This window comes from Saccopteryx bilineata, chromosome 7 (assembly GCF_036850765.1).
Source record: "Saccopteryx bilineata isolate mSacBil1 chromosome 7, mSacBil1_pri_phased_curated, whole genome shotgun sequence".
Lineage (NCBI taxonomy): Eukaryota > Metazoa > Chordata > Mammalia > Chiroptera > Emballonuridae > Saccopteryx > Saccopteryx bilineata.
The window spans coordinates 1,147,473-1,173,241 of record NC_089496.1 but is presented as its reverse complement, the minus strand read 5'-3'; the positions used below and the strand labels follow the sequence as shown (position 1 = coordinate 1,173,241).

Here is a 25,769-nt window from a genome sequence, read left to right as displayed (position 1 = left end):
AATGGCAAGAAATATTCAAAGTAATGCAGAACAAGAACCTACAACCAAGACTACTTTATCCAGCAAGGCTATTGTTTAAAATTGAAGGAGAAATAAAAAGCTTCCCAGACAAAAAACAACTCAAGGAATTCATTACAACTAAACCAATGCTGCAGGAAATCTTAAGGGGCCTGTTGTAAACAGATCAAAGTGGGAAAAGAATATAGCAAAAAAGGAATACAGCTTTAAAGAATAAAATGGCAATAAACAACTACATATCAATAATAACCATAAATGTAAATGGATTAAATGATCCAATAAAAAGACATAGGGTAGCTGCGTGGATAAAAAAAAACAGGACCCATACATATGCTATCTACAAGAGACACACCTTAGAACAAAAGATACACATAGATTGAAGGTAAAAGAATGGAAAAAACATTTCATGCAAATGGAAATGAAAAAAAAGCTGGGGTAGCAATACTTATATCAGAAAATTGGACTTTAAAACAAACAATATAGTAAGAGGTAAAGAAGGCCACTACATAATGATAAAGGGAGTAATCCAAAAGGAAGATATAACTATTATAAATATCTATGCACCTAATATAGGAGCACCTAAATATATAAAGCAGACTTTGATGGATTTAAAGGGTGAGATCAACAGCAATACTATAATAGTAAGGGATTTCAATACCCCACTAACATCACTAGATAGATCCTCAAGAAAGAAAATTAACAAAGAAACAGCAGACTTAAAGGATACACTAAATCAACTCGATTTAATAGTTATTTTCAGAACCTTTCACCCTAAAGCAGCAGAATATACATTCTTTTCAAGTGCTCCTGGTACATTCTCTAGGATAGACCACATGTTAGGGCACAAAAGTGCTCTCAACAAATTTAAGAAGATTGAAATCATATCAAGCTCTTTCTCTGATCACAACGACATGAAACTAGAAATGAATCACAACAGAAAAGCTCAAAAATTCTCAAACACATGGAAACTAAATAGCAGGTAGTTAAATAACGAATGGATAAAGAATGAGATCAAAGAAGAAATAATAAAAATTCCTAGAAACGAATGACAATGAGCATACAACAACTCAAAATTTATGGGACACAGCAAAAGCAGTACTGAGAGGGAAGTTCATAGCACTACAGGCACACTTTAAGAAGCTAGAAAAAGCTCAAATAAACAACTTATCCCTGCATCTAAAAGAATTAGAAAAAGAACAGCAAGTACCACTCACAAAAATAAACTCAAAATGGATAAAAGACTTAAATGTAGGCCTTGAAACCATAAATATCTTAGAAGAAAACATAGGCAGTAAGCTCTCCGACATCTCTTGTAAATCTCAACACCAGGAAGACAAAAAATCCAATCCAAAAATGGGCAAAAGAAATGAATAGACACTTCTCCAAAGAGGACATACAGATGGCCAATAGGCATATGAAAAAATGCTCAACATCACTAATCATTAGAGAAATGCAAATTAAAACCACAATGAGATACACCTCACACCAGCCAGAATGCGCTCATCAACAAAACAACACAGAATAAGTGCTGGCGAGGATGTGGAGAAAAGGGAACCCTCCTGCACTGCTGGTGGGAATGCAGACTGGTGCAGCCACTGTGGAAAACAGTATGGAGATTCCTCAAAAAATTGGAAATCGAACTGCCTTTTGACCCAGCTATCCCACTTTTAGGAATATACCCCAAGGACACCATAGAACGACTCCAAAAGGAGAAATGCACCCCCATGTTTGTGGCAGCATTGTTCACAATAGCGAAAATCTGGAAACAGCCCAAGTGTCCATCAGAGGACGAGTGGATTAAAAAGCTTTGGTACATATATATACTATGGAATACTACTCAGCCATAAGAAATGATGACATCGGATCATTTACAATAACATGAATGAACCTTGATAATATTATACGGAGTGAAATAAGTAAATCAGAAAAAACTGAGAACTATATGAATCCATACATAGATGGGACATAAGACATGAACAAGAATGTGATGGCAACAGGGGTAGGGGCGTTGGGGAGGGGGGATGGGGCGAGGAAGGAGAGAGGGGTTGGGGGAGGGGAGGGGCACAAAGAAAACCAGATAGAAGGTGACAGAAGATAATTTGAATTTGGGGGAGGGGTATACAGCACAATCAAATGGCAAAATAATCTAGAAATGTTTTCTCTCAACATATGTACCCTAATTTATCAATGTCACTGCATTAAATTTAATAAAAAAAATATTTGCTGGGTACACTTTAATAATACCTTGACTTTAAAGATTGTAAGAAGTACACATAATTTGAAAGGTTTGACAAAATACAGTAAATGCTTTTGCTCCATATGCAGGAGCATTGTCAGTTTAACCAGTTTAGGAAATCCAATAATAGAATAATGCATACAGACCATGAGCTATAACATGCTTAGCAGCCTCTCCTGTTCTGACAGAGGTTACTATAAATCCAGAATATGTATCTTCTGTAACGTGGACATAGGACTGTTTGCCAAATGAAGGTATATGAATAACATTCATTTGCCAAAGTTGTCCTGGTAGGGGTCCTTGAGGGTTAACTCCAAATGAAGGGGCAGATTGTAGTATAGGACCCCTTGGACAGGATTTCCCAATCGGCTGTACTGCTTCCCAAGAAAGTTGAAACTGTTTACAGAGGGCTGCAGCGTTCCAGTGATGAATAGTATGAAGCTGAATTGCTCGATCTGTCATGGTTGCTCCAAATAGTTTTCTTTTGGGTAGCTTGATCAAGAAGGGCATTCCCTTGTGCTAAAGCTCCAGGGAGCCTGGAGTGAGCTCAAGTATGTGCTATAAAACATGGAGCTCTATGTTGACATACAAGTCTTTGAAGAAGGAAGAACTACTGAAATAGTCCATCAGCATTTGTCCCTAAGACAGCAGTTTTTATAGTGGAAACACCATAAGTAAATATTTGCTGTCTGTATATAGATTAAAGGGGAAATGTGGCAAATGCTGTAAAACCATGATAATGGTATATAATTTTAGTCTTTGAGCTGATTTTAAGTTGACAGTTTCAGTATAAAGGTCCAGTAAAATTTTAAGCTGAGTTGACATTTATAGAACATCTAGAAGAAAAGAGGCAAAATTATGACATGTACATAGGAAAGTCCATTGTCTACATTGATTACATTTAACAAGGAAGTGTTCTCTGTCATCTAAGGGTCTACAACATACTTTCTCCCCTCACTTATTAATACATGTTTTTCTCTCCTGATGACTTGAACTGCTGAATAGTTTTAGGGGAAGTTTTTCTTTCTGCTGGTGGAATATTTTTATGAAGAAATTTTCCAGAAAATTCATAATCTCTGACATCTGTCAGTTGTCCTTCTCACGAGGAACAAATGCATTTTTTGTGGCTGTCATTGTGCAATCTTAGTGACTTCTTTAGATATTTTTAAATGTTTTTGGAAGACCCTAAGCATGGGAATAAAAATAGGATTCTTATCCCAACATGCATAAATAAATTCACACTTGAAAGAGAATGCTAAGCATCTAGATTTCTAAATCTGCCTTTGAAAGCCAGTCTTTCACTTACCACCATGAAGTACAGAACACAGTCAGCGGAACAGAGGGTCTCAAAGACAAATGTTATTCTTCCCAGTTCAGAACCCATGGCGCCAGTCATAGATGTTGGTGGTCTATGTAACAGATTAAAGTTACAATATTACAATGTGTTCTAAATACAATCTGGAACAAAATTGTCACTGTTTTTCATTAGGCTGAAAACCAAGCTCTTCTCTTCCCCTAATCAAATGCTTCCCCCAACCCAACTACTTCCTCACTCAATCTCTGCAGAGCCATACTTTTTGTTCTAAATGGAGTTGCCACAACCAGGTTACTATACTTGAATCTCCTGGTATAGATGCCAGCACCCATCCTAGGGCAAGAAAATGACATCTATTGGGAAATTTCAACATGAGGGACTAAAGTCAAATGAGATTTTGAAATTTGTAAAATTACTTTACAGATAAAACTGAGAGAAAAATAAATATATAAACTGTAAGACACTCTTGCAAATAACCTGGACTAAGACATCATTAAGCATCCAAGAATCATGATTATTGTAACATTTGGATAAACTATTATTAAAAACTTCCAGCTCCATCTAACCAACACCCAATTCATAGTTATAGTTACTCAATCACTGATTCTATAGATATTATTAAATGTATTATACTACTTGTTATTTGTTAAGGATGTCACAATATTAATATATTTTATAAAGGCAGTCCTACTCCATCTATTTCTATAGGGAAATAGGCATGAGGATTCTTACAGAAGGAAATCAGAATTGGTTTTTCTTACTTAAATCCTAGGATATGCAAGTTTAAGATCAGGTAGTCATTATCGGAACCTCCAGCCCCACTCTGGATATGATCTCCAGCCACCTCCCAACCTGGAAATAATAAAGGTAATCTTTATTAGTAAATGTTACATTAATTCTTTTTTATTATTATTTGAGAGGAGGGGAGGCAGACAGACTCCTGCATGTGCCCTACAGGGATCTACCCGGCAAGCCCACTAGGGGAATGCTCTGCCCATCTGGGGCTGTTGCTCCATTGCTCAGCAACGGAGCTCTTCTTAGCCCCTGAGGCAGAGGCCATGGAACCATCCTCAGTGCCTGGGGCCAACTCATTCCAATTGAGCCACACCTGTGGGAGGGGAAGAGAAAGATAAGTGAGAAGGGGAAGCGCAGAGAAGAAGATGGGTGCTTCCCCTGTGTGCCCTGACTGGGAATCGAACTTTGGACATCCACATGCTGGGCCGACACTCTACCACTGAGCCAGCTAGCCAGGGCCACCATTAATGATTTCCAACAATTTTTTAAAATAAGGTTAAAAAAAGATCATTAGTTTTTATGTTCAAAGTTAGAAATACACCAAAAGAATTCCCTATTTTTAAATTGCAGTTACAGATTGCATGTAAAGGTAGATGCCTACATACCAATAAAGACATTCAATATGATTCCCCAGAAATAATCAAATAATGCATATTTTCCCATAAGTTATTTAATGAAAAAACTAACAACAGTTTCTTCTTGAGTCATTATTATCTTTTTTTTTTTAAACTAAAACAGATGGTCTTTATACAATCTAATATAATAACCCATTATTTCTCTCTTCACATCACATTGTTTCTTTGGTATATATTCCCAGAAGTGGAGTTACTGGATTGAAGAATGAGAATGCTCAGTGCTAGAGTAGCAATTTGGCAGTTTTTGAAATGTTATAATCAGTAGTTTATAGAAAGGTAATATGTTGAATATATATAAATCAAACTAGTCCTAAAAATATGATGCACTAATCTAGCTGCTTATGAGAAATGTCAGTTGTTCTGTTGTCTAAAGATTCATGCAGTTAAAAAGAGAGACAAGCAGGTATCAACTCCTGATGTTAAGAGTTGAACAGCCACAAATCAGTCTGATTGAGGGGGACACCAGGTCCTTGGCTGCACTGTAAGTAATGTGAACACCATTTAGGTTAGGGAGACTGTGAACTTGTCTGGGGTTAGAGGAAGAAAGATATTCCCACAAGGGGGACTTCTATACCAAGAGATGGAGGACTTACAAATGTTTCTCTAAGATTTCTTCCTAGTGTCCAGAAATGTCATGAGGAGGGACAGAGCAGCAGAGAAGGCCACAGGAAAGAAAGAAGTACATGGATGGTAAAAAGTGACATTGGGAGGGAACTATTATCCTTGCAAGAGGAAACAAATATTTCTCATGTTTTGAACACTGCCTGTTGTTAACGGTTGAATTGAGCACCCTCTCAAAGATATATGCAAATCTTAACCCCCAGGGCCTGGGAATGAACTCTATTATTTGGAAACAGAGTCTCTGCAGACCAAGTTAAGATGAGGTCTTTGGGGTGAGCCTTGATCCAATATGACTAGAATCCTTATGAGAAAAGGGAAATTTGGACACAGGCACAAAGGGAGAGTAAATACATGTGAGGACACAAGAGACACACAGACACAAGGAGAACACGGCCACGTGAATATAGAGGCACAGATTGGATGGAGTTCTGCAACCTACCGCTGGGGAATGCCTGGAGTTACCAGAAGCTAAGCAAGAAAGGATCGCCCCCTAGAGGCTCCAGGAGGAACACGGCCCTGCCAATACCTTGATTTTGTGCATTATTTCTCTCTTCACATCACATTGTTTCTTTGGTATATATTCCCAGAAGTGGAGTTACTGGATTGAAGAATGAGAATGCTCAAAATTTCTGTAATATTGCCAAACTCTTTTCCTTATGGCTGTTCATTTTAATAATAGTGTAACATTTTATACAATTAGTATGGCATAAATTTATAAACATTATCCTCTTGCTAAATGTTTAGATTATTTCAATTTTTGTTATTAGAGATAAGGCCCAATGCACAGCTTCATAAATATAAATTAACTTGTCTTCAACTTTGAATTCCTCTTAGGCAAAATTCCAGTACATTAAGGTGTACTTCCACATAGCTAGCTGTTCTGCAATTGTGTGAAACTCAAACTGAGAATACAGTAATCTCAAACTACTCCAAGTCACACAGTCAAGTTGGTCAAAGTACATCCACTTTAACACCATGACTCATGACTGCCTCATGCCACATTACTATTTGCTATTTTGATATCATATACTAATACTAAAGAGATGTTATATATTTCAAATTAGTATTTGAACATTTTGGAAATTAGCAAACTTTTAAATTATAGCCTTGAAGTGAATGAGTGGGAAAATCAAGTATTATTATGAAACTTAGACTAAGAGTAAACTCTATAAAAGATCCAATGTAAGTTTTTGGTAATCTTTACTGGTAAGTAAATAAATACACACACACACACACACACACACACACACACACACACACACACAAAAGTACTGATGCTTTCATAGGGTAATTCAATATCCTAGCTTCCCCAACCTTACTTTTCCAATTCCTTAACTTCCTCAACCCAGAATTCAATCATAGTATCTTTAAATATAAACCCTCATATTCAGTTAATAACTATTACATGTTGTCTCCTCCCTTAGGATAAATTCCTACAAGTGGGATTATTGATCAATAAAGAAGAATATATCACACTGTTAGATAAATATTAGGGCTTTTCCAAACATCTGTTTAATCAACATTCTCCAAAGGTCAATTATTTGTCAATCCTTGCATTTATGTGTACACTTCACTTTCTACATCCTGAACTTGTTTATTTTGGATAAGTACCAATTTAAAACAGATGCAATTAAAAAGCATCAAATATACTATTTTAAAAAGTGAGCTGTTAAAAAATGATAATGAGTTTATAAAAGTAAAGGATGAATTTTGGTGTTGAACCCTAGTATCTGTAACACCTACTCCTACTGTCAAGTTTAAAAATATATACAAAGGTATTGTCATTCAATCAACCAACAAAATATTGCAGAACAACTAAGTGCTAGGCTCTCTAAGAATTTAAAATGTAAAAACAAGAACATTCAGCAAACATCCTATAGAACTCTGCCACATTTTCAAGTATTCAGTAAACGGTGTTAATCAGTATTTTGTAGTCAAGGTCACAGACTTCACAGGCAGATAGATAGAGATGATTTAACTAAGTTTTCATCATGGCTCTATGCTGAGCCACAGAAAACTAATCCAGGTAGAAACACTGTCACATTACTCTTCAAAATGGCAAATGATATAGACTTCATTACTCTCCTTGGTAATCTGTTCTGGTATTTATAACTATAATTGGAACTCCTACTCCAAAATGCAAAATGGTTGATAGCCTTATAGGAAAGTCATCCAGCTGTACCATCACATTTACTATTTTTGCATTAGGGCTTGAAGAGAGTCAAGTAGCCAAATAAGATTAAAGTTCCTCATACCCACATATAGTATGTTTTTAAAGAGCTGAATCTGAAAGTCTCTGCTGCCAAAATACACCAAGGAGGCTGATTCTGAACTCACCATTCATTCCATCACACTTTGAGTTTCCGACATTAAAGCAGGAAGTTTTCATGTTGCCAGGAAGGACATTCCACCACTTATATTCAAACCCAAGTGCAGGCTCTGTTCCTGCTGGACACGGTTTACATTCTACAGGAGACAAGCAGGGCAAGCAATTACAATTCAACTGGACAACTTCCTCTTCATCTGGTCCAAACACTACTAAGTTTTAATTAGCAGAGAGGGAAGTGGGAAGGAGATAAATTAAGCCAATAATACCTTTAAAAATTGGTAACATTTTCAAATGCAATCTGGAAAGAAAAATAATCCGGACATATTATACAGCTATATACTTGACTTTAATGAAAAAGGAAAATGGTAAATACAAAATCTTTTAAAATAATTCTCCCCTTCATTTCTGGAAATCACTGCTAATACTTCCGTAGTTGGCAAACTGTGGCTCGCAAGCCACATGCGGCTCTTTGGCCCCTTGAGTGTGGCTATTCCACAAAATACTACGTGTGGGCACTACCTCAATAAGGAATGTACCTACCTATATAGTTTAAGTTTAAAAATTTTGGCTCTCAAAAAAATTTCAATCGTGGTACTGTTGATATTTGGCTCTATTGAATAATGAGATTGCCAAACACTTCTAGGAGAAGATTAACTCTGAAACAAGTTCTTATGTGTGATTTTAGAATTGGTATCCTCTACTTCATGAATTAGAAAATATTTCCAACTTACTATTGGTTATTAAACTAAACAGATTATCATGCTATTTGTTTATGGACTGATTACTTGAAATTCAAAATATTAGTTATGTTAAAAAATGATACTGGGAGTTGAGTGGTTTGGGAAAAGTGAAGGTTATAAATAAACCTAACTTAAACTAATATCTGCACTATTGAAAGGGAAGGGTCTTTTGTAACCATTATAAATTTACTCAGGACATTTTGTATCATCACATCAGTAAGAGAAGGGGTAGAGAGAGAGAGTGTTCACTGAACAAACACTTCCTGGAATCAAAGTATTGCAGGAGACATTGTTATATAACCTGCTCAGTGATGATGAGCTAGATATTATTACCAGCAATTTTATAGATGAGAAGATTGAAGTTCAAAAGGCTTAAGTAACTTGGATAAATCACATTATTGGTAGCCTATAGAATGTTGACTCAAACCCAAATCAATTTGAGTAGCAAGTCCTTTTTATACTATCTCTCAAGGTTCTGGATATTAAGTATCCAGCACGGCTATATTCAAGTAAGAAACTTTACTTGATATACTGTAATCTTTGCCAAAATTAAAACAAATTCTGTAACCACTTTCTATACTTTTTGGTAAGTACTAAAATTTTCCCAACTATACACCTAGAAACAATTTACTTAGGGACCATAATATGCCATATGGTCAAAATGAGTAATTTTTGATATTATTGTAGCACAAAGTATGATTTAATATTCCAAAGGTGAATTAGAAGATGTTATATGTTATGCTTGCATCAATATGTATGTACACGACACTGGAAAAGAGTGCTTAGCCTTAATCACTTAATATGATGGAATTTCTTAACACTATCCAAAAGCAGAGTCATTCCATTAACAGTGTATTACACAAAATGTCTTTTACATAAAATGCCATCAGTCTTATGATGTCATTATCATATTTCTCAACTCTACTTCAGTCACTAAGAAAAGCATAATTTATAGAATGATTTCATAAGAACAATTTAGAACAAAGAAAGTTACAGTACTCCAATAAGATTATTATGCTAAAGGTCCAATTATTGGACCAACTGATATCCTACCCTTTTTTCCATCTGAAAACGTCCCAGGAGGACAGGGATGGCAAGAAGATGATCCATTATTATAAAATCCAGGGTTGCAAGGTGGACAATCCTTTTTTTCTCCAGAAGGGGGCAACCTAATAGCATCTGTGAGATCTTCCCGGCAGATTTTAGGTTCTATCCACTTGTACGTTAGCTGTGTCTACAAAAAAGGTTTGTAAGTCATATAACATTCTTTATATTTGCTTTCAACTTCCAATAACACAAATGTTAAACTGATAGCCTAGAAAAATTCCAAATAGTGATAGAAGAGCTAAATGGAGACAATCTAAAACATTAGTAACAAAATGAGACAAAAAGAAAAAAAACTTTAGTGAGAAAATGACCATTATTTCCAAGTATTTTTATCCTAAGTTATGGTGGCTTTATCTCATGCATAGCATGTTCCTCATAATGAAATTCCTCTTTATAATATAGATAACGTGATTATAGCCCTTACTGTTATGTCCACTCATTCACTTTATTCCTTAACCAATGTAAGTTTCTATTGAAAGACTCCCTTTTACATTTTTTAATTGATTTTGAGAGAAGGGATGAGGGAAGAGAGAGAGAGAGAAGCATAAACTCATAGTTTCATCACTTTAGTTATTCACTGATTTCTTCTCACATGTGCCTTTACCAAGGGGCTCAAGCCAAGCCAATAACCCCTTGCTCAAGCCAGTGACATTTGGGTTCAAGCCAGCAACCTTGGGATCATGTCAATAATCCCACACTCAAGCTAGTGACCCCGTGCTCAAGCTGCAGAGCCTACACTTAAGCCAGATACCTGAGGGTTTCAAACCTGAGACCTCAGCTTTCCAGGTCAACACTCTATGCATTGCCCCAGTCAGGCCATCGACTCTCTTTTTCATTTTGAGACCTGAACTACTCTCTTCTTTTCCCTTAACCACAGTACTTATCACCAGGTTCATCACACAGTGATCATAAAAAACAAACAAACAAAAAAACCCCACAATTATTTTTAAAGAACAATATCTCTAGCTTGACATCTTAATCCTGTTATTCATAAATATTGGTAGTTGCTCTTTAGGTCTTTTCCAGTAACCTGATATAAACTCTTAAGACCTGCAGCTAAAATATTCTCTTCTGAAGACTTTGGGCCCTCTTGCATGTTTGCGGCCCATCAGAATTAAGACAGCCTCAAGGTTCTGGTTAAAATGACAGCAGAGGTAAAGATGGTATTGGCATCCTCCCAGGGTCACATCAAAATTACAACTAAACTACAGAACAACTGTCATGTAGAACTGCCTGAAATTTAGCTGAATAGAAGTCCCATAACTAAGGATATACAGAAAAAGCCCCACTGACACTGGTAGGAGGAGCAGAGACACAGAACGAGCTGCTAAAAATCAGGACGAGCTGCTAAAAATCAGGAGGGAATTCTTAGCTGCAGAATTACTAACTGAGGAGAAATCTGTCTTGGCTTCACACCAGGACCTACAATCCAGGATTCCAGAGCCTAGAAGAGAAGAGCTTGTAACTTCTGGCTGTAAAATCCAGTGGAGATTGTGGCTGAGTGAGATGAAGGGCTGCTGGAGTCCCAGGTATTCCTCTCAAAGGGCCCATACACCAACTTATTCAAATTGCTCCCTTTGAGCTCCAGCACTGGGGCAGCATCTGAAAAGGCACCAGGGATATACAGGGAGGAAATGAATTGTCTGGCTCTGAGATGAAAGCTGTAGGGGCAGCTTTCTCCCAAACAGAGGTGCTGGCAGAAGTCATTATACCTTTACTTAGCCCTCTCCCTACAGGTGCAGGCTGATAGTATATGTAAGTCACGGTCAACCTAACACTGTTAACACTGCCCTTGTAATTCCTTGAGATCCCACCCCACCCAACTTGTGGGCATGCCCAAGCCATTCCCAGCACTTTCTCATACAAACAGCCCATCTTGATTTATGCTGTGAACTTTCCTAAAATCTCTAAAAGGTTCACAAACCTCAAACGAGTGGCATCTGGTTTTATCCTGCCCCGTACCTCTTGCTAGGTGGCCCCAGTCCCTGCATTAGTGGCAGCCAGTCTCAGTTGGTAGTTTGGCCTTTCCTGGGAAGCTAGCTCTAAACCAAGAACAAGTAGCAGTCATCTGCAGATAACATTGTAATTTATGCAGGGCAGCCCCTAGCAGGAGGCCCACAGCCCACACACATGGTATCCACCTTCAAACAATGCCAGGGAACCAACCAACCACCTCCACAAGCAACATACTCAAGGGATGAATGTGGCAGGCATCAGAGTTTCGCTGAAGTGAGTTCTGTTATCTGGGTTTGGGCCCTGCACAGCAGCTGCTCTACTGTAGTCAAAGCTGGTCCTGATCTAGCTGGGGGTCAATCCCCCACTGACATGCCAACAGCAGTCAAGACTCCACTATAACAGAAGGGTTTGCACAGCCCACACAGGAGACACAATTGGAGTGCCTAGCTTTGGTGACCAGGAAGAATGTGTCACTGGGCCCTACATAAGGCCACCCTACCAAGACTGGAAGACATAGCAGATCTAACTAATGAAGCAATTTTCAACTGGTGTGATGCAAGAATTTTTAAAACATGAAATACCTAATTATTTGGTCAGCAGCACTGATCTTTTTTCCTTTAGATTATCAAAATAAAAAATGACAACAACCAACAAATAGCCATCCAGTATAAATGAATCATAATTATATCTATTTTTTTGTCAGAGTGGCAAAAGTATATTTTTGGTATGCCATACAATTTTAGTAATTAGTTTGTGTCATGAAATGAAAAAGGGTGAACATTCTTACTTAATATGTAGAAACTAAAACAGGCGGGCCAGATGGGGAGACAAAGAAACACGTGCAAAATAAAAGAACAGAACTCTCCAGAAAAATAAATAAATAAAATGGAGGCAAGCAAACTATCACATACAGACTTCAAATCACTGGTTAAAAGAATGTTCAAGGAACTTAGTGAGAATTTCAAAAGCATTAAAAAAGGACATAGAAACCATAAAGATATTACTAGTCAGAAATGAAGAATACAATAACTGAAATGAAGAATCATTAGGAGGATCTGCAGCAACATGGATGGACCTAGAGGGCATTGTGCTGAGTGAAAAAAGTCAGAGGAAGAGAAATGCCCTACGATTTCACTTATAAATGGAACCTAAAATGGAGAATAAGCAAACAAGTAGACAAGAAACAGACCCATAGATACAGAGAACATTTTGACAGTTGCCAGATGGGAGGGGGATTCAGAGGACAGGTGAAAGAGGTGGAGGGATTAAGAAATATAAATTGCTAGTCACAGAACAGCCATGGGGATGTAAAGTGCAGCATGGGGAATATAGTCAGTCATATCGCAATAACTGTGCATGCTGTTAGATGGTTACTTTTTTACTGGGGTGATCACTTCATAAGTTACATAAATGTCTAATCACTGGGTTGTACAGCAGAAACTAATATAGCCTGACCTGTGGTAGTGCAGTGGAAAGAATGTTGACCTGGAACACTGAAGTGTTGGTTTGAAACCCTGGGCTTGCTCAGGCAAGCCACATGCAAGAAGCAGTCAATGAACAACTTAAGTGAAGCAACCATGATCTCCCTCCCTCTCTCTCCCTCTTCTTCTCTCTCTAAAATCAATAAATAAAATCTTTAAAAAAATATATAATGTTTTAAGTAAACTGTAATTGAAAAATAAAATATTATTTTTAAAAAGAGATAGCCTCTAACCTCGAGGGCAGTCTTTTACACCTTATCCCTTCCTTCTTTCCCACACTCCCACACACCCCCACATGAAGCAAAATATTTTGAACAAAATAGCTGTGACTCAGCCAAACCCAGAAAGTTTTAATTATAAAATTATTCTCTTCTGAAACCAAAACATTAAATGGGTTAGCCATTTCAGAAACAAAATTAATATTATCAGTGGGGAAAAGGTATTCTAAATGCAAAGAGAAAATAAATAAATTCCTTCATAACTAAATTTGGTTTTTAAAAAGATATTAATAGCTTTCTTAACTAGATATATAATCTGCTGAAAGTATCTTTATCCTTGAAAACAAATTCAGCAATAATAAGTCTAATGCTGAAGCTAGAGAACCAAAATTAAAGGCATTTTCTATAGCCATTTCACTTAGTGGAAAATCATATAGAGTAAGCCCGTTAGGCCCCTTAATTTTATTCTCAAGTATTTTCCTATGGAAATGTAAACTATCTTATCTGAAGGATGCTTAAGAATATGATTTAAAAGTTAGATGTGTCAACAGAATTATAAATAATACCTATGATCTATATTACAAACCAGTCTAACCTGCCATTTCACCCATCTTACCATCTGTAAAATGATGGCCATTCCTGCTGCAGCTTCCTAAATAGCTGAAAAAATAAATTAGATCCTGTATACAGAAAGGGTTCTCAACTTCCCTGAGGAAAGCAATGTAAAATTCAGAGAATCTAAGCAAAAAAAATTGTTATATTTGGGGGATCATTATTTTTTTAATTCTGGCTTAACAAGTATAGAATACAAGTTTTCAATCCTCTCCAATTCACAGATTTGCTGATTTATTCTGCTATTAATTCACATTGCATTGTGTTGTGTTACTGCAGTGCTAGGAACAGCTGGTTCCCACATGGGAGTAGGCGCAGCTGTGAGGCTGCGCACTGAGGACTGACCTTGGGGACCACTGTGTAATCTTCCCCACCACTTGGGGAGGTTGAAATTATCATCTGCAAGTTTATAAATGAGGATCCTCCAGATGAGATCTGTTAAACAATTTGCCCCAAAGTCATACACACCTAGTAAATGGTAAAGTAACACAAGTCCAAGAGAATGAGTTTATTAAGGGTCAAAATAAGAAAATAGGCTAATATATTTTTCACAGGTCAGCTACCCACACGATTTTCAATCCAAGCACAGTAAATGTGTAAAAATTAGATAATGTGTACCACCTTTAAACAGTCAAACATTTAGAAGTCAAAATTTAAATTCTCCACAGTAAAAGTTCTGTTTACACAGCCCTGCTTCACATGGCAGACTGACTTGGTGCCTCTCTTTTTAATGGGGACAGATGCTTTCAAGTATAGCTGACTGAGGAGAGCTAATGAGTAATATTAATGCTAGGTAGCACCAGGTGGCTCGCAGTGCAGGTGAAAAATCAACAATTAATTCATTCTTTGGCAAGTCAAGATAAAATTATGAAATTTTTTATGAAACCAAAACTTTAATAGAGCAATACTTGCCAGATTGCTATTAAGATTACAGAAGAACTATATATCCAAGTATACTACTATTAAGCACAAATAAAATACATTTTATTGATACACATGATACACACAGAGATATCAATTGGAAGCAGGTTCTTATAATGAAAGAAAATTCAAGACTGGGTGGGCTAAAATTTAGACAAATTTTGAGATTGAATTTGTCCATTGGTCCCTGATTTCCTCCTTCAAATGTCCTGCACAAATGCAGGGGATCATAAAAATGATTCTATGGTCTCTGGCTTGAACCCAAAGGTTGCTGGTTTGAAACCCAAGGTCACTGGCTTGAGCCCAAGGTCACTGACTTGAGCAAGGGATCACTGCCTCAGCTTGAACTCCCTGGTAAATACATTTATAAGAAACAATCAATGAACAACTAAAGTGATGCAACTACAAACTGATGCTTCTCATATCTCTCCACCCCCTTTTCTCTCTCTCTCTCTCTCTATCTCTCTCTCTCTCACACACACACACACACAAAGACAAGTGGATGTAGAGGTTGTGGTACATATATACAATGGAATATTATTTGACCATAAAAAAGGATGAAATCTTACCATTTGCAACAACATGAATGTAACTGGAGGATATGCTGCTGGATGGGGTGAGGTGGACAGGGAAAGGCAGGTACCATGTGATTTCACTTATATGTGGAATCTAAAGAACAAGATAAATGAGCAAACAAAATGGGAAGAGACGCATAGATGCGAAAAACTGATAGTTGCTGGATGGGAGAGGAGGAGGGCTGGGTGAATAAAGTGAAGTAATTAAGAAGTACAAATTGGTAATTATGGAATAATCACAGGGATGTAAGGTACAGCATAGGGAATATAGTCATTAATATTGTAATGACTATGGATGGTGCCAGGTAGGTATTTGAAGTAACAGGAAGAGTCACATCATAATTACATAACTGTCTAACCACCATGCTGTATTGCTGAAACTAATATAAAATAATACTATCAACTGTCATTGAAAAATAAAATTTTAAATTAATTTTTTAAAAAGAGTACATATGCCCTGACTGGTTGGCTCAGTGGTAGAGTATCAGCCCCGTGTGTGAAAGTCCCAGGTTCGATTCCCAGCCAAGGAACATAGGAGAAGCGCCCATCTACTTCTCCACCCTTCTCCCTCTTCTTTCTCTCTCTCTCTCTCTTCCCCTCCCGCAGCCAAGGCTCCATTGGAGCAAAGTTGGCCGGGGCGCTGAGGATGGCTCCATGGTCTCCACCTCAGGTGCTAGAATGGCCCTGGCCACTGCACAGTGATGCCCCAGATGGGCAGAGCATCGCACAGAAACCTTCTCTTTTTGTTGTGGTAAAAGACACCACCATCGCCCTGGCCGGTTGGCTCAGTGGTAGAACGTCGGCCTAGCGTGCGGAGGACCCGGGTTCGATTCCCGGCCAGGGCACACAGGAGAAGCGCCCATTTGCTTCTCCACCCCTCCGCCGCGCCTTCCTCTCTGTCTCTCTCTTCCCCTCCCGCAGCCAAGGCTCCATTGGAGCAAAGATGGCCCAGGCGCTGGGGGATGGCTCTGTGGCCTCTGCCCCAGGCGCTAGAGTGGCTCTGGTCGCAACATGGCGACGCCCAGGATGGGCAGAGCACCGCCCCCTGGTGGGCAGAGCATCGCCCCTGGTGGGCGTGCCGGGTGGATCCCGGTCGGGCGCATGCGGGAGTCTGTCTGACTGTCTCTCCCTGTTTCCAGCTTCAGAAAGAAAAAAAAAAAAAAAAGAGCTCCTTGAGCTCTAAGAAAAAAAAAAAAAAAAAAAAAAAGACACCACCATCTATTTCTCTTAAGGAACTGACATGTGTGATGATAAAAGAAACTGGGGAGTTCAATGCTCTGGCCTCCCCAGCCACAGGCTTAGCAGGTGACCTAAGCTGTCCAACAAGAGTAGACCATGCTCCTGGACAGAGTGCTTGAGCTGAGATGGGCTTGTGATTCAAGCAGGGCCAGAGTCTTTTCTGCTTTTACTGATTTGATCTCATTGATAAGTGCACCAGCATGGTACCTGCCTTATCTTTCACAATCTTAATTCTGTCATTTTTCCCAGCTCTGTTAATTTACAATTTCATATACTTTCTTATTCCTAATGCCTTCATGTGAACTAAGAGTTTTTAAATGAAATGTTGAAAGTAAGTCATCTGAACTCATATTCTTCTTGGTATGAGTTAGGACACATATAAATCCTTTTTAAAATTTATATTCCTATGGCAAATATATAATACCAACTGTACTCCTAGTTAATATCAACTAAATCCTTAGTTTATATCCATTTGTTAAATCAAACATTTTGCATATACTCCTTTAATCCACAATACTCTATGCTGACCATGGGAAGGTTCTAAGAAGCACTATCAAATATCTTGCTCACATTAAAAGATGCCTTCTCTCTTTTATTTTTATTTTTTTATTTTTTTGGATTTTTCTGAAGCTGGAAACGGGGAGAGACAGTCAGACAGACTCCCGCATGCGCCCGACCGGGATCCACCCAACACGCCCACCAGGAGGCGATGCTCTGCCCCTCCAGGCGTCGCTCTGTCACGACCAGAGCCACTCTATTGCCTGGGGCAGAGGCCAAGGAGCCATCCCCAGCGCCCGGGCCATTTTGCTCCAATGAAGCCTCGGCTGCAGGAGGAGAAGAGAGAGACAGAGAGGAAGGAGAGGGAGAGGGGTGGAGAAGCAGATGGGCGCTTCTCCTGTGTGCCCTGGCCAGGAATTGAACCCGGGACCCCTGCACGCCAGGCCGACGGTCTACCACTGAGCCAACTGGCCAGGGCCCCTTCTCTTTTTTTTAATAAATTTTTATTAATTTTAATAGGGTGACATCAATAAATCAGGGTACATATGTTCAAAGAAAACATCTCCAGGTTAACTTGTCATTCAATTATGTTGTATACTCATCACCCAAAGCCAGAATATCCTCCAAGACCTTCTATCTGCTTTTCTTTGTACCCCTCTCCCTTCCCCTTCCCCTCTCCCCCCATAACCATCACACTTTTGTCCATGTCTCCTAGTCTCGTTTTCATGTCCCACCTATTTATGGAATCATTCAGTTCTTAGTTTTTTCTGATTTACTTATTTCACTTTGTATAATATTATCAAGATGCATCCATTTTGTTGTAAATGATCCAATGTCATTTCTTATGGCTGAGTAGTATTCCATAGTGTATATGTGCCACATCTTCTTTATCCAGTCATCTTTTGAAGGGCTTTTTGGTTGTTTCCATGTCTTGGCCACTGTGAACAATGCTGCAAAGAACATGGGGCTACATGTATCTTTACATATCAATGTCTCTGAGTTTTGGGGATATATACTCAGTAGAGCGATTGCTGGGTCATATGGCAGTTCCATTTTCAGTTTTTTGAAGAACAACCATACTTTCATCCATAATGGTTGTATTACTTTACATTCCCACTAACAGTGGATGAGGGTTCCTTTTTCTCCGCAGCCTTTCCAACACTTGCTATTACCTGTCTTGTTGATGATAGCTAATCTAACAGGTGTGAGGTGGTATCTCATTGTAGGTTTGATTTGCATTTCTCTAATAACTAAAGAAGATGAACATCTTTTCATATATCTGTTGGCCATTTGTATTTCTTCCTGGGAGAAGTGTCTGTTCATGTCCTCTTCCCATTTTTTTATTGGATCATTTGTTTGTCTGTTGTTGAGTTTTATGAGTACTTTGTATATTTTGGATATTAGGCCCTATCTGAGCTGTTGTTTGAAAATATCATCTCCCACATAGTTGGCTGTCTGTGTATTTTGTTCTCAGTGTCTCTTGCTCTGCAAAAACTTCTTAGTCTGATGTGGTCCCATTAATTTATCTTTGCCTTCACTTCTCTTGCCTTTGAAGTCAAATTCATAAAATGCTCTTTAAAACCAAGGTCCATGAGTTTAGTACCTACATTTTCTTCTATGTACTTTATAGTTTCAGGTCTTAATATTTAGGTCTTTGATTCATTTTGAATTAATTTTAGTACAAGGGGATAAACTGTAGTCGAGTTTCATTCTATTGCATGTGGTTTTCCAGTTTTCCCAGCAACATTTGTTGAAGAGGCTTTCTTTTCTCCATTGTGTGTTGTTGGCCCCTTTATCGAAAATTATTTGACCATATATTTTGGGTTTTATTTCTGGACTTTCTATTCTGTTCCATTGGTCTGAATGTCTTCTGCCAATACCATGCTGTTTTGATTGTCGTGGCTCTATAATATAATTTGAAGTCAGGTATTGTAATGCCCCCAACTTTGTCCTTTTTCCTTAGGACTGCTTTTGGCTATTCAAAGTTTTTTACAGTTCCATATAAATCTGATGATTTATTGTTCCATTTCTTTAAAAAATGTCATTGGAATTTTGATGGAATTGCATTAAATTTGTATATTGTTTTGGGGAATATGGTCATTTTGATTATATTTATTCTTCCTTTCCAAAAACATAAAATATTTTTCCATTTCATTGTATCTTTTTTCAATTTCCTGTAATAATGCTTTGTAGTTTTCATTATATAGCTCCTTTACATTCTTTGTTATGTGTATTCCTAGTTTTGTTGCAACTGTGAAGGGGATTATTTTTTTTTTAGTTTGTTTTCTAATGTTTTGTTGTTGGCATATAGAATGGCTATGGACTTTTGTATATTAATTTTGTCACCTGTGACCTTACTGTATTGGTTTATTGTTTCTAGTAATCTTTTTGTGGAGTCTTTGGGAGTTTTGAAGTATAGGATCATATCATCTACAAAAAGTGATACCTTTACTTCTTCTTTTCTGATATGGATTCCTTTTATTTCTTTATGTTGTCTGATTACTCAGGCTAGAACTTCTAGTACCACATTAAATAAGATTGGAGAGAATGGAAAACCCTGTCTTGTTTCTGATTTAAGGGGGAAAGTCCTCAGTTTTACGCCTTTTAATATGATGTTAGCTGATGGTTTATCATAAATGGCCTTTATCATGTTGAGATATTTTCCTAGTAATACCCATTTTGTTGAGTGTTTTAAACATAAAATTGTGTTGTATTTTATGAAATGCCTTTTCTTCATCTATTGATAGGATCATATGGTTTTTTGTTTTTGTTTTGCTGATATGGTGTATTACATTAACCGTTTTATGTATGTTGAACCATCCTTGAGATTCTGGGATGAATCTCACTTGATCATGATGTATTATTTTTTTAATATATTGTTGCATTTGATTTGCTAGTATTTTGTTTAGTATATTAGCATCTGTATTCATTAGACATATAGGTCTGTAGTTTTCTTTTTTTGTGCTGTCCTTGCCAGGTTTCAGTATGATGGTTATGTTGGCCTCATAAAATGTGTTTGGAAGTATTGCTTCTTCAATTTTTTGGAAGACTTTGAATAGAATAGGAACCAAATCTTTGAGTGTCTGATAAAATTTACTAGTATAGCTGTCTGGGCCTGGCCTTTTATTTTTTGGGAGGTTTTTATATTTTTTCTATTTCCTCCCTGCTTATTGGTCTGTTTAGGCTTTCTACTTCTTCATGACTCAGTCTAGGAAAATTGTATTGTACTAGAAATTTATCCATTTCTTCTAGATTGTTGAATTTGTGGTAGTTTTTCATAGTATTCTACAATAATTCTTTGTATATCTTTGATATCTGTGGTGATTTCTCCTCTTTCCTTTTGAATTTTGTTTACATGAGTCCTTTCTCTTTTTTCTTTGGTGAGTCTTGCTAAGAGTTTGTCATTTTTTTCAAAGAACCACCTCTTTGTTTTATTAATTTTTTCAATAGTTTTTCTGTTCTTTATTTCATTTATTTCTGCTCTGATTTTTATTATTTCCTTTCTTCAGCTGGTTTTGGGTTGTCTTTGCTCTTCTTTTTCTAGTTCCTTAAGGTGTGAAGTTAAGAGGTTTACTTGGGCTCTCTCTTGTTTGTTCATATAGCCCTGAAGTGATATGAACTTTCCTCTTATTACTGCTTTTGCTGCATCCCATAGATTCTGATGTCGTATTGTCATTTTCATTTGTCTGTATATATCTTTTGATCTCTGTGCTTATTTCTTCTTTGACCCACTCATTTTTTAAAAGTATGTTGTTTAGTTTCTACATTTTTGTGCATTATTTTTTTACCTCCTTTTGCAGTTGAATTCTAGTTTCAAGGCTTTATGATCAGAAAATATGCTTAATACAATTTCAATTTTTCTGAATTTGCTGATGTTATTTTTGTAGCCCAACATATGATCAATTCTTGAGAATGTTTCATGTACACAAGAGAAAAATATGTACTCTGTCACTTTGAGATGAAATGTCCTATAAATGTCTATCATATCCAATTGCTCTAGTATTTTGTTTAGGGCCAATATTTCTTTATTGATTTTCTATTTGGATGAACAATCTAAAGCAGTCAGTGACAGAGTGAGGTCTCCAAGTATGATTGTATTTTTGTCAGATTTGTGTTTAGTCAGAAAGTAGCTGTCTTATATATGTTGGTGCTCCTTGGTTTGGTGCATATATATTAAGAAGTGTTATGTCTTCTTGATTCAGTGTCCCCTTAATCATTATGAAATGACCATTTTTGTCTCTAATTACTTTTGTTGTCTTGTAGTCAACATTGTTAGATATGAGTATTGCTACACCTGCTTTTTTTGGATGTTATTTGCTTGGAGTATTGTTTTCCAGCCTTTCACTTTGAATTTGTTTCTATCTTTGTTGCTTAGATGTGTTTCGGTTTTTTTTGTTTGTTTTTTTTTGTTTTTTGGGGTTTTTTTACAGAGACAGAGAGAGTCAGAGAGAGGGATAGACAAACAGGAACAAAGAGAGATGAAAAGCATCAATCATTAGTTTTTCATTGCGACACCTTAGTTGTTCATTGATTGCTTTCTCATATGTGCCTTGACCGTGGGCCTTCAGCAGACCGAGTAACCCCTTGCTTGAGCCAGTGACCTTGGGTTCAAGCTGGTGAGCTTTGCTCAAACCAGATGAGCCTGCACTCCAGCTGGCGACCTCGGGGTCTCGAACTTGGGTCCTCCGCATCCCAGTCCAATGCTCTATCCACTGCGCCATCGCCTGGTCAGGCTAGATGTGTTTCTTGAAGGCAGCATACGTTGGATTTTCTTTTTTAATCTATTCTGCTACTCTGTGTCTTTTTATTGGTGAGTTTAATCCATTTATATTTAGTGTAATTATTGACACTTGCAGGTTCCCTATTGCCATTTTATATATTTCTTTCCGTTAGTTTTGTATCTTGTTTGATTCTTCTCTTTTATTTTTCTATTATTGTTTCTGTTTGGTTGTAATCCATACTTTTTTCTTCTGTTACTACCTTTTTTAAGTCATGTGCTTCTGTGGTGGTTTTTTCAATGGTGGGTACCATTAAGTAATGAAAAGGGTACCTACCATGTTCATTGTAGTACACTATCTCATGAGTGCTTCTGCACTTCATCGTCCTTTGCTACTGTTAATCTCTGTCCTCTCCCCTTTTATTGTTTTTGTTGTCACAGTTTAAATTTGGTTTTATTGTGTTCTTCTTGGAGCTTTTACTTGTGGTTTCGTTTTGTGTTTTTGTTCTTTGTATCTGGTTGGAAACGCCCTTTTGTATTTCCTGAAGTGGGGATTTTCTGATGATAAATTCCCTCATCTTTTCTGTATCTATGAATGTTTTTATTTCTCCTTCATATTTGAAGGATAGCTTTGATGGGTAGAGTATTCTTGGCTGGAAGTTCCTCTCTTTCAGAACTTTAAATATTGGCATCCACTCTCTTCGAGCTTATAGAGTTTCTGCTGAGAAATCTGAAGATAATCTAATAGGCCTTCTTTTATATGTTGTAGTCTTCTTTTCCCTGGCTGGCTTGAGAATTTTTTGTTGTTGTTGGTTTGTGCCAATTTCATTATGATGTGCCTTGGAGTAGGTTTGTTGGGGTTAAGATAACTCAGTGTTCTGTTTGTTTATTGAATTTGAGGCTTTAGTTCTTTCCACAGGCTTGGAAAGGTCTCATCTATTATTTGTTTGAATATGTTGTCCATTCCATTTTCTTTCTCTCCTCCTTTTGATATACCTATTATTCTTATGTTAGTCTTTTTGATGGAGTCAGACAATTCCAGTAGGGCTTTCTCATTTTTTTAAATTTTTGAGTCTTTCTCTTCTTCTCTCTGTTGTGCCTCAAGTTGCTTGTCTTCTATGTCACTAATCCTCTCTTCTATCTGGCCTGTTCTATTAGCTAAGCTTGTTACCTCATTTTTCAGTTCATGAATTGAGTTTTTCATTTCTGTTTGATTTATTTTTATAGTTTCAATTTCCTTGGTAATATATTCTTTGTATTCATTGAGTTGTTTTTTGATCTCCCTAAATTGCCTTTCTGTGTTTTCTTGTATATCTTAGTATTTTTAGGATTTCTTTTTTAAATTCTCTGTCATTTAACTCCAAGGTTTCCTATATTAAATTTTTTCTCCATAGATATTTTCTCATCTATCTATGCTACATCTCTGTCTTTTGTATCCACAATATTCAATTTCCTTTTCCTTAATGGAATGTGAGGGCGGTTTCATTAATAACACTAATAATAATTAATAAAGTATAAAAAGTTTAAAAAACCAATAAAACAAAAAAAACAAAAAGTAAAAAAATATTTATTATTTCTTTTTTTTCCTTTTTTCCCTTCCTTCTTGAGAAAATACCATGAAAAACTGTGAATTATATTGTGCTAAATGGAACAAAAACTACCTATAACAAATGGCCTGAGTTGGTTAGAAGTGATAAAGGGGCAAAAGAGGAGTTAGGGACCCATAAAATGCAAAAAAGGAAAAAATTTGGATCAAGAATAAAATAATTAGCTTGTAAATGATGGTCAACTGAGAGATATAATGAAAGGAATAAGAGGAAAACAGGAAAAAGAAAGAAAAATACTATTGTATTAAGTGGAACAAAAGCTAGATAGAATGGAGAGCCGGGGTTGAGGGGAATGCTAATGAGTTAAAAAGCAAAGTAAGCCGGACCAGGCGGTGGCACAGTGAATAGAGCATTGGACTGGGATGCTGAGGACCCAGGTTCAAGACATCGAGGTCTCCAGCTTGAGCGCAGTCTCATCTGGTTTGAGAAAAGCTCACCAGCTTGGACCCAAGGTTGCTGACTCAAGCAGGGGGTTACTTGGTGTGCTGAAGGCCTGCTGTCAAGGCACATGTGAGAAAGCAATTAATGAACAACTAAAGTGTCGCAACAAAAAACTAATGATTGATGCTTCTCATCTCTCTCTGTTCCTGTCTGTCTGTCCCTGTCTATCCCTCTCTCTGACTCTATCTCTGTTAAAAAAAAAAAAAGCGAAGTAAAAAGCACCCAAAATGCCACAAAGAAAAAATTTAAGTCCCAAATAAATAAATTTGTTCTTGAGTGAGGATCGAATGAGAGGAAAAGTAAAGGAGAAAAGAAGAAACTAAGAGAGAGGGAGAAAAAAGAAAAGAAGAAAGAAGAAAAAACAATAACAAAAAAAAGATAGAGTTAAGCATTTTGGAGTGTAACCTTCATAGAGAAAAGGAAGAGGAAAAGAAAAAAATGGGAAATGTAACACTTATGGGCAATGTAGTTCAAGATGAAGAGAAAAGAGTAAGATGAGCAGAGGATAAAAGGACCAAGGTGGAAGAAAAAAAATAATAAAGAAGATGAAAGAAACAAAAAAAAGTGGAAAAAGTTATGAAGTCTGTGGATTTTTCTTGATTTTGAGAGGTTCTCTTCATCCTTTTCTTTCCTCTTCCTCTTCCTGGTTGGTAGGTCTATATCCCAGGCTCTGCCCCTGTGTCACACTTAGGTAGAGATTTGCAGTTGATGTGTCTCTACGGTGATGTCATATACTAGGCCTCAGTCTCGTTGGTAGTTGGGGCTTGTTAGCATTTGCAGGCTCCAACAATGGGCCAGTCCATTTTCCCGGAACCTCTCTCCTAGTCTCTCCTTCCTGAATTAGCAGCCTGATGACCCAGCTATGAGGTTGCTGCTGCCCCTGCCTGGAGAGTAAGAGGCTCAAAGAGCTGGCAAATCCCCACTCTATCCCCACTCAGCACAGGGCTCTGGGTAAGGCTCTGTCAGTCAGAGCCACCAGCGTAATCAGGCAGGGCTGGGAGCCAATTGCTCTCAAGGTGCCTTTCTATGAACCTCCAGGCATGTCCAGTATGCCTCAGCACTCTGTGGGACCACTCTCCCCAGGCTTTTTTGCACTTTGTAACCTGTTTTGGCTGGCAGGAAGATGCCCTAGTCACTGCCTGCAGAACAGGAGGCCTTAAAAGCTGCAAAGTCCCTTTTTTTAATGCATAGCCCTGAGTATAAAAGCTCTGCCAATCAGAGCCACCAGCTTAATCAGGTAGGGGAGCATGCTGACTTCTATTCAGTTCCCCAGGTATATCTAGTTACATTTGCCTTAGCGTTCCATGGGATTGTTTCCTGCAGGCTTCTTCCTTGTTAAAAAGCCTACAGCCTATCCTGTTTAACTTCTGCAGTGTTCTCTAAGGTTTCTTCCATAAGAATGTGTTTTTCACTCTGTATTGGCTGACAGGAATTTGCCCCTGCCCCTACATGCATAGCAAGAGGCACTAAAAAAATCATATCTCTTGTCTTACAACGCTGATCTGAAAGAGACCTTGTCAATTAGAGATGCGTAAATCAGTTTGGAGGTGAGCAGACTGTGGAGTAAGCTAATTTCAGCAATTTAATCCGCAAATCTGCTCCAGAGACAGTCTGCAAGCTGCCTGCGTACCCCTCCCCCTAGCGTTTTTGTATTTTTTCTTCCCGGGGATGTTAGCCTGAGTGGCTGGGTGAGGCATAGGGAAGTTTG

General features: G+C 37.6%; 1 protein-coding gene across 5 annotated transcripts in view; it reads right to left on the bottom strand.

Moving 5' to 3' along the window:
- ELAPOR2 (endosome-lysosome associated apoptosis and autophagy regulator family member 2) overlaps positions 1-25,769 on the bottom strand; it is a 302,492-nt gene that overhangs the window by 67,555 nt on the left and 209,168 nt on the right. For all 5 annotated transcript variants that reach the window (XR_010726689.1, XM_066240442.1, XM_066240439.1 and 2 more), the window contains 4 exons: positions 9,743-9,923; positions 7,958-8,086; positions 4,331-4,421; positions 3,561-3,663 (listed from right to left, as the gene is read on the bottom strand). Coding sequence is in view for 4 of the 5 variants with exons in the window: in XM_066240442.1 (XP_066096539.1) it covers positions 3,561-3,663; positions 4,331-4,421; positions 7,958-8,086; positions 9,743-9,923 (504 nt within the window). In the remaining variant the exon portion in view is untranslated. The remainder of the gene's footprint in view (positions 1-3,560; positions 3,664-4,330; positions 4,422-7,957; positions 8,087-9,742; positions 9,924-25,769) is intronic.